Genomic DNA, 10111 nt, shown 5'->3' on the forward strand with positions numbered 1-10111 from the left:
AAAGGACCACAAAGCCAAAAAAAATTGTGGTTTAGACTAAAACCCCAAAAAAATACATACATCAGGGACCATTTTTCGCAGTTTTGTCTAATCTAATCTATTCCTGATTCTATTATAGATGAGACTTGAATCTCGGACATAAAAAAAAAAAAGATGAAAACACTTGATAGTGTGTTAGATTAGAAACCCTTTGATAATCAATTATTTTTTAAAGCTTTCAAATTTAATGTAAACGTAACTAATGCGGTGACCAATTTTTGATATTTTAAAATTTGTGCGGCTTGCTTTTTGGTGCTCTTCGTATTATTTATCTTTTTAGCTATAATATTGACATAGTTATGATCTTCAAACAGAAATTTTGGCATGGAAAGAGATGCGTGTAATATGCAAAGCTATAAAATCTAAAATACAGTATAAATTATGTTTGAGATTTAAGTTTGCATGTAAGTTGTAACATACGTCTTCAAATATAGTATGCATGACATGTTGAAATGTACACAAAAAATGTACAATCTCAACTTTAGAAAATCATATTAGAAAGAAAAAAACTATCTTTGATTTGGTTTATTTTGTCGGGTAAAAAGAATAAATTGTGAATGGTGATCAAGAAAGAGAAAAGCTACGGGGTTGTACTTGTAGAAAAGAAAAATGTTAATGGGTTCAAGTTAAAAGGCCGGATATATGAAGGGTTGAAATGGTAGGTGTTACTAAAATAACACAAACTTATGGACTTTTTGGTAGCATCTGAATTTTTAACATCTGAATTCTTAAGAGTGTCTGAAATTATAAGAGCTGAATGTTTAATATGCTGTTTGATTGGAACATCTGAATTGTTGTGCTGAATTATACAAATGACCATTTTACACTTCTGTTTTATTTTTTATTGAACTCAAGTGTCTGTTTATAAAATAACCTAATCAATTTCTTAAATAATTATAAGAAAAAAAATACAAATACCATATAAAACCCAAATTTAACATAAATCAAGTGATCATACAATATAACCAAATTAAATATAAATTCTTTCAAATTCATATCTTTCAATCCATTGTAACATAAAAATCATACAATATAACCAAATTAAACATAAATTCTTTCAAATTCACTTCTTTCAATCCATTGTAACATAAAAATCATACAATATAACCAAATTAAACATAAATTCTTCCGAATTCACTTCTTTCAATCCATGGAAACATAAACATGATACGATAGCCAAATAAAAATACTTCTTTCAATCCATGGTGCAACTAGCTAGTGAACCAACGACTTTCTACTTCCTACACACTTAAGAAACAACCATACAATTTATCACTCTTTTATCAACAAAAAAATTAACCAAAACTTTTAAGCACAAATCAATAGAAATCATCAATTTAAGTAAGAAATTGCACATTTGCAATAGGTACACAAGTTAATAATCAAAGTTTGTAACAAAAAATTCAGAATCCAAGTTCATAATTGTTTCAAGTATCAAAATTTAAGCATCAAATTTTCAAACAGATCAGTTTTCAAGAATCACCCACATTAAACATTTTATACACACATCAACACTTAAAACCCAATCCAAATCTGTTAGAAGCAAAACATTCAAGATATAGCAAATAATGGAGTGAAAGTCCCCTCCAATATGGTGTTTACAAATTTATGAACAACATTTTAACTCAAACATAACAACTTGAACAATGTTAAACTTCAACTTGTATTTGATTCATAAGTATCAACATAAGCACAGAGAGGCAAAGCCCACCCAATATGAGTAAAGCCATTAGACAACATCAAATGATTATCTCCTGATTACATCAAATGGTTTGGAGGATACCCTTCTTAAAAACCCTTGAGGATTTTAGGTGCTGAGGGTTTGAAATAACTCCATTGATCTGCTATCAGCCTATCACACACATTATAATTAGCTCGTATTTTCTAATTAAATTGACCAAGGGATTTTGTTCAAGTATATTAAAAACACATAGAACAAGTTCGGACACTATCCTCTTGGTGGTAAAAGAAAATAGAAAAAATCAAGTTTTGGGGGGAACATAGCAAATGGAGTGGAGTTGCTTGTGTGCGTCGATGAGAAGAAAGAATCAGAGGAGGCGTGAGTTTGAGGAGAAAAAAATCGACTCATTGACCAATCCATTCATAAAAACAGAAAAAAAAAATCAAGTTTCGGTGGGAAAGAAAGAAGAAGAACAAACTTGGATTGTCGGAGTCGGAGGAGGCACTGTTGTAGGCGTCGGAGGAGGCGACAGTGTTGGGTGCAGCGGCGTCGTCGCAGGCAGTGGTGAAAGGAAGAAGAACGCAAAGAAGATGGAGGAGAAGAGGAGGCACTGTGTTTTGGTGAAAGTCGATCCTTAGGGCACAATAGGAAACACATGCTTTTTTTAAAATTCAAACTTTGTTTAATATCTGAAAAATTAAGAGGTATTTATAATTTCAAGAGGTAAAAAATAAGATGTAAACAAACAATATGAATCTGAATATTCAAGACATTGCCTCTTAATTTTGTAATTAAGAGGTAAACAAACAGGGCCTTACAAGTTATGAATTTCCATTTAGGGTTATTTGGTAAATCGCTTTGAATGTTAATGCGAGTCGTTATCACCTCTTAATGATTAAGAGAATGTAATTTCGCTTAAACCACTCAGAATGGGCAACGGGCTCTCCCGTTAATCCGACGCGGACATAAGAAAATGTCGGTATAACGGCGCAAACACCGCACCTCTTAGCTGTTATTTGGCATTACATTGAAGCACGTTATTGTGATAACGTATGGAAATGGGTTATTTTCGATCAAAAATAATGCAAATGGTAATATTTTGAACTCTTGTTAAACGGTCAAAAACGTTAAAAAAATAATAATAAATAAAAGTTAATTAATTATTTTTTTCAACTTTTTAACTCTTTTACACCTATATATAGATCTAACTTTATTATTATTTTTTTTTATCTATAATCTCATATCAAATTATTTTATTTCAAATCTTCAAATTTTTTCTCTTTTCATCACTATGGATCAAAATCTCAATACTCCTCTTCCAAAGGGAGAGCACGAAGGAAAGGGAAAACGGTTGCGGTGGAACAATCGGAAGATGAACCTCCAACATGGTTGACTGCGGATGAGGAATACACGTTGGCCGTTGCATGGTGCGGGATATCAAAAAATCCAACGCAATGAAACGATATGAGAAAAATTGTTTTTTCCGAAGCCGTGATCGGACATTTCGCACCAATTTGAAGAAGGATGAAAATTATCTCAATAACGATATGTTGAGTAGCAAATGGACTAAAATAAGCAAGAAGTGCACAAAGTTCAATTCCGTCTAAAACAAACTTTCCTCGCACAAGCAAAGTGGTGCGATGGATTTTAACCTTTATAAAGCGACGATGGACCAATATCATGTTGAGACCGGTCATGTTTTCGAGCACGAAAAGATTTGGGAGATTGTCAATGAAGACCAAAAATGGAATAACGCGGACACATTTACGAACAACAATCGAAGAGATCTCGCGGCTCGGGTTCGGTAAACGTTTTGGACGCACGCACAAACATCGACCTCAATGCGGACACGGATGAGATACCAGATGACTTCAAAGACACTGAAGAGATATCACCGCCTCGACGACCGATAGGTCGCGACAAAGCGAGGTGTGCCCAACGACACACAAAGGAATGCGAAAGTAGACGTCGAAAGCAAGCAGAAGTGAAACAAAAATTTGACGATCACAACGAATCGCGTGTAAAAGATATGAGTTGCAACGGGAGCATTTGGAGTTCCTTTGTCGTGAAACCGACAGCTAGGAGAATATACCACCAAGACAGTTGGAGGTGCTCAAGATTGAGCGGAAATATTTAGGGTAAGAATAGTGTATCGGTATTATAATTTTAAATTTATTATGTTTTCGGTGAAAATGCACGTTTAGTCCCTATTTTTAAAAATTAACTCGGACAGTCCCTCGTTAGTTTAAAACCAACACGCTTCATCCCTCCGCACATAAAACGATCATTATACCCTTATTTATTTCTTATTTATTTATTTGTTATTTATTAATTATTTATTGATTTATTTATTATAAAAATAATTATTATTTCCTTTTAAAAAAGAAACATGCCACTACATTTGATAAATCGTTCCCCCTCCCCTTAGCCCATTCTTCTTCTTCGATACATCTCATATCTAGTTATCCACCATCACCAGACATCTTCGGTTTCAAATAGAGGCGATCGACTCCAAGACACCGACCAACCCCAATCACTGTTTCACTCTCGTCTTTTGTTTCTTGTCTTCTAATCTCATATTTTCATCCTCATCATTCCTCTCATTCCTCTCTCTCTCTCTCTCTCTCTCTAAGAAGACCACTACATCATATCTAGGGTTTCGATCCTAGGCATCGTACAAGTGACGATGGCGATAGCGGTGTACAGGAGACGATCTGCGAACGATGGCGATAGTGGATTTCTGTCTAAAACCCTAGACTCTGGTTTGAAACTTAGGTGTTGATTCGAACGTAACTACATATTACCAACTGGATCAGGTGAATAAAACCGCCACCATCAGAAATGGTTATGTTGCTATCCTTCCTCCTTTGTCTCATATCTTCTTCCCGTATCACTCTTTCTTTCTTGATTTCTAGAACCACTTGGGTTACAGGTTTCATATCTGGGAACCATAGGTGAAATGTACAAATTTGGGTGTTTGAGATGATGAAAAGAATAGGACTAGAGGAAGGCGGAAGACGGCAGATCGGGTGGGTGAGGTAAAGGTAGAGCTGAGTGGTGGTAGGAGTGTAAAACGGGATTATCCATCTTCGGTGGCTGGATTTTGACTTCATAGGGGAGGTGAGATATTGACATGAAGACATGGAAGATTTAGTGTATCTAGCTAAATCGAGGTGGGGTGTGTAATGGTGAATGACCAGTTCATTTTTTATATATTATAATTTGTAAACAAAATAAACAATTCAAAAGAAATTCAAAAATAAAATAAACAAGGGCAATATAGTCTTTTCAAATCTCACAAGGGATGAAGCGTGCAAATTTAAACTAATGAGGGATGAAACACACAACTTTTAACCAAACAAGGGACTATCCGAATTAATTTTTGAAAATAGGAACCAAACGAGCATTTTGGCATATGCACGAGGGACGATTCGTGTAATTTACTCTTTTTTTTAAATGGTATGTTTAATTAATATTTATTTTAATTATGTTTTATTTAATTTATATGTTTTTAAAAAAATATTATGACATAAATTAAAATAATAAAACAAAATAGAAAAATAGAAATTAAAAACATCAAAAAATAAAAAATAAAAAATAAATAGAAAATAGTATGTGTTATCACATGTAATTTGATGTTGTTCATTTCCACATTGAGTGTTATAACACAAAAAGTATGACTAGTATGATAAAATGGACACTTTGGGTAATGATAATATGTAAGAGTAATCGGTATGGGACAAACGAGAACCAACGCCGACTGACGTGGCTAGAGGCAACGGCTGCGTAACGGGGGGAACACCGACCCCCTGTTCGTTGCAACTCGTCGAAGGTACATCTTGTTGGTGTGGCGACGGGAAGAAACAAATCAATTTTGACCGTTTGAATGCAACGGTTTAAAAAAAAAATTATAAAAAAACAATTTATTATCCTATAAATACCTTCTATTTTATTAAAAATTTCACACTTTCTCTTCTCCTCTCTACATACTTTCAATTATCTTCAAAAAAAATATGGATTCTTTCGACTCGTCCGATGATTCAGATGACGATATTTTCTTTAGGATGATGTATCATTATTACACTACCGACCTGCTACAACCAAACTCAGCCCCGCTACTAACAAGATGTACGATGTTAAACAGAAATCGCGAGGAAGGACACGAACATCTATATTGCGATTACTTTGCGGATAATTGTGTATACAGGGTGAAGGACTTCAAAAGAAGATTTCGTTTGAGTAGGGATGTGTTCTTACGAATCGTCAACGCCTTGGAAAGCCGATATCGTTTCTTTACTATATTTTTATATAAAATAAATAAAAATGTACTACATGTTTCTTTAATTTTACAACATATGCAATATATTTTTAAACTGTAGTTAATTTATGTTTAGGTACGAATTTTTTCAATTAAGATATGATGCTAGAGGTAGACGGGGGTTTACAACATTGCAGAAATGTGCTGAGGCCATTCGTTTGATGGTTATGGGGGAGTCACCTGACACCATGGACGACTATATGAGAATGTCCGAAAGAACCGCAAGAGAGAGTTTGTATACATTGTCAAGGGGTGTTGTTGAAACTTTTGGTGACGTGTATTTGCGGAAACCTTCGTTGCATGATTTACAAGAATTGTATGCGGCGCATGAAGAACGCCATGGGTTTCCTGGAATGATCGGAAGCATTGATTGCACACACTGGAAATGGAAAAATTGTCCGGTAGCATGGAAATGGAAATACGCAAGTGGTCATCACGGATCACCTTCTTTGGTGTTAGAGGCTGTCGCTTCTCAAGATTTATGGATTTGGCATGCATTTTTTGGGGTTGCGGGTTCCAACAACGACGTCAACGTTCTTGATGAGTCGCCAATATTCAACGATCTTTTGAATGGAAAAGCCCCGGATACTCCTTTCACGGTGAATGGAAACGAATACAAATATGGGTATTACCTTACAGATGGAATATATCCTCAGTATTCCACATTCATGAAGGCATTTCGCCACCCGGTTGAAGAACGAGACAATTTTTTTACGAGAAGACAAGAAGGAGCACGTAAGGATGTGGAACGTGCTTTTGGAGTGCTGAAGGCGAAGTGACATATAGTCGAACGTGCAGCACGACCACTGGATTTAGAAACTTTACGATATATCATGTATGCATGTATTATAATGCATAACATGATAGTAGAAGATAAAGGGCGAAATATTGCACACTATATCCCAACGGAGCCCAGACACGTTCAGTTTCAACCAGGAACAACAGATTATTTGCATCGCGTTGTTGACATTCAGGACGCAAATAAACACAGACAACTTCGAGAGGACTTGGCGGATTATATCTTCGATGGTAACAATAACGATAACGAATAGCGTTGTATTTTTTTTTTTTTTTTTTTTTTTTTTTGAATTTGAATGTTATTTTTTTTTTGATATTATGTGTAATTTAGTCTTTATGTTAATTTTAATCTTTAGAAATTTTTAATTGTTTTTTATAATTTTTAAACATTATGTTTTATTTATTTTTTAATTTAAAAAATATTTGTCTCAATTTAAAAAAAATCGAAATAAATAAAAAATAAATTATAAAATGAAAAAAAAGTTTGTGTCATAACAAGATATAACATGTTGTCAATTTCCTCACTTGGTGTTATAACATCATTGATGATGTGGCACCAAAATGATATTGCATCTAGTTGCCTACACCTTATGATCTAAGCACCCACATCGATGGTGCTTGCAAATCAATTACAAATGCCACATATATACAATGTTTTGTGGAAAAGTTAATATACTAATTAAAAAAACTGATACATGTCAAGCTGAAAAGTTAATATATTAATTAAAAATAACCCCCACCTCTATTCCCTTCACATCATGCATGTAGGTTGATTAAAAAAATTAATAAACTACATTTACAAGTCTTGCACATATTAAAAGATTAAATCCTATGTAGCATGAAATATTGTTTGATGGTATTGCAAAAAAAAATGTTGAAAGATCTGGATTGAAAGGTCTAATAACATATTGTTTACATCCAATAGCCTTAACAATTTAAAGGCAATTTAAAGGGTTTGGATTTGTTAAGAGGTTGTATCATAAGGATGAATGGTGACCTATTAAGATGTGATATTTGAATGATTTTATTCATAGGTTACCAAACATCCTTTAGATAGGGATGTGTAAATAAATCGAAGAATCAAATTGAAATCGAAAGCCATTGGAACCGCATAGAAGTAGGGCTGTCAAATATGTACCATGGAGAACCAACCAACATGTTACCAACCGAACCAAGAAAGTTGGTTACCAATATATTTGGTAGCCAACATGTTTGGTTGGTAGTACCGTACCAATTCAGTAAACTTGGTACGGTAAGGATATTAAATTTTAAATACCACGGTATTACCGTACCAACCAATATATATATATATATATATATATATATATATATATATATATATATATATATATATATATATATATATATATATAATCGAAATCGTATTTTTAAATGTCAAGTGTTTACTGTTTATGATTTTAAAACGCATGATATTAGACATTAAATTTAGTCAATAGTCATTACCACATTAGATTAAAAACTGAAAAGTTACTTATTAATTTTTTTTAGTAACTAGAATAGTTAATTTATTAATTTATATTACTAGACGAGAAAAGTGTCCCATAACATCACTAGTCTTTAACTTATACAATTTAAAGTTAGAAATAAGTTGGTAACATACCATTACCAATTTGTACCAACCAAACTAGTTGGTAGCCAAATAAGTTGGTACCAAGTATAGTTGGTACGGTACTGGTAGCAAAAAATTTATACCAACTATAGTTGGTATGATACACGGTTTGAGTAAAAATCAATTGGTACAATACCATGTTCAGCCCTACATAGAAGTATTTGGTCAAGTTTTTGGTTCCTTGAATTTTTATTTTTCCTGTCGGTTTTGGATTGTTTTAGTACAGTTCCGAAACCAATATCATTGCTACCCTTAGGCCCCGTTTGATAGTTGCTGACTGAGAAAGTGCTGACTGAGAAAGGTCTGTCTGAGTAAGAAATTCTGACTGAGTAAGAAATCATGTTGTTTGATTGAAAATCTGACAGAATGTGTTGACTGGTGTAAAATGACCATTTTGCCTTGATGCTATACACGTTTCTATGCAATATTATAATTATAATAATAATAATAATAATAATAATAATAATAATAATAATAATAATAATAATAGACATTATTAATAATAATAATAATAATAATAATAATAATAATAATAATAATAATAATAGACATTAATAATAATAATAATAATAATAATAATAATAATAATAATAATAATAATAATAATAGACATTAATAATAATAATAATAATAATAGTAATAATAATAATAATAATTTATACAAAAACCTCCACCATAATAGACATTAAATATATTATTTTAAAGATAAAACACAAAAAACCTTTTAGCTTGCTGGTAAACACCATTACTTCTACAGGGGAGACCCAAGTTTTATTCTTGTAGTCTTCATTAGTTGTGAATTTTTATCCAAGCCAAGGGTACTATTGGAAAGCCTTGTTTTCTTTCTGAGTCAGCCAACTCCCAACTTCTTTCTCGGTCAGACATTGCTTTCCGAGTCAGATGACAAGATTTTATCTATCAAACAACTTTTGTCTGACCTGACTCAGTCAGATGCCATATCAAACAGGACCTTAGACTCCTTTCGAGTTGAGAAGCTGGAGATATGGCCATTCCATGTTTTTGTAATGTAATAATGCATTTTCTTCTTTTGATATTGTTTTTTTAATATCTTTCGAAATAATTGTTTACGATCATCTTTTGTGTTAACGAACCCATTACGTTTTGTATCTTACTATATTTCGTCATTTTAATATTTTTGAAAAATGAAATTGTGAAAACCATACAAACAAGTGGATAGGATATGAAAATCGTAATATATTCACCAACAAAATAGAAAGATTATTAAAGGCCAAAAACATATATTTAAAATTTAAAATCCTTATAGGGCCTAACTAATTACTAACCATATCATGATATGATAACTGATTAAAACAACATTTTTTTAATATGTAATGATTTGTAATGTGAGATACATACATTGCACCGAAGAAAGCAAGTAGTTGGTGGCTCCTCCTGTCTAATTATACGTTCATTTAATTGATTAGACGTATATAAATAAAATTTATGATTACAAACAAATATTTGATTCATTTTACTATTGTAACTATTAAAAAAAATTGTACTTTGTTATGATAAATAGCTTACAAATTGAGTATTTTAAGCAAAACATTAGTAAATAAACCGTGTAAATTAAATTAATCGAGAATATCACAATATTTTTCCCACAAAAACACTAGGTGTCATT

General features: G+C 32.5%; 1 protein-coding gene across 1 annotated transcript; it reads left to right on the top strand.

Annotated features, from left to right (window-relative positions):
• Positions 1-596: 596 nt before the first annotated feature.
• LOC145007410 (uncharacterized) lies at positions 597-6817 on the top strand. Its single transcript, XM_078966349.1, has 2 exons — positions 597-697; positions 6115-6817. Exons 1-2 carry the CDS (start codon positions 597-599, stop codon positions 6815-6817), a joined length of 804 nt encoding a protein of 267 aa, XP_078822475.1.
• The last annotated feature ends 3294 nt before the right edge of the window (positions 6818-10111 follow it).

This window comes from Lactuca saligna, chromosome 7 (assembly GCF_052625555.1).
Source record: "Lactuca saligna cultivar CGN05327 chromosome 7, ASM5262555v1, whole genome shotgun sequence".
NCBI classification, from domain to species: domain Eukaryota; kingdom Viridiplantae; phylum Streptophyta; class Magnoliopsida; order Asterales; family Asteraceae; genus Lactuca; species Lactuca saligna.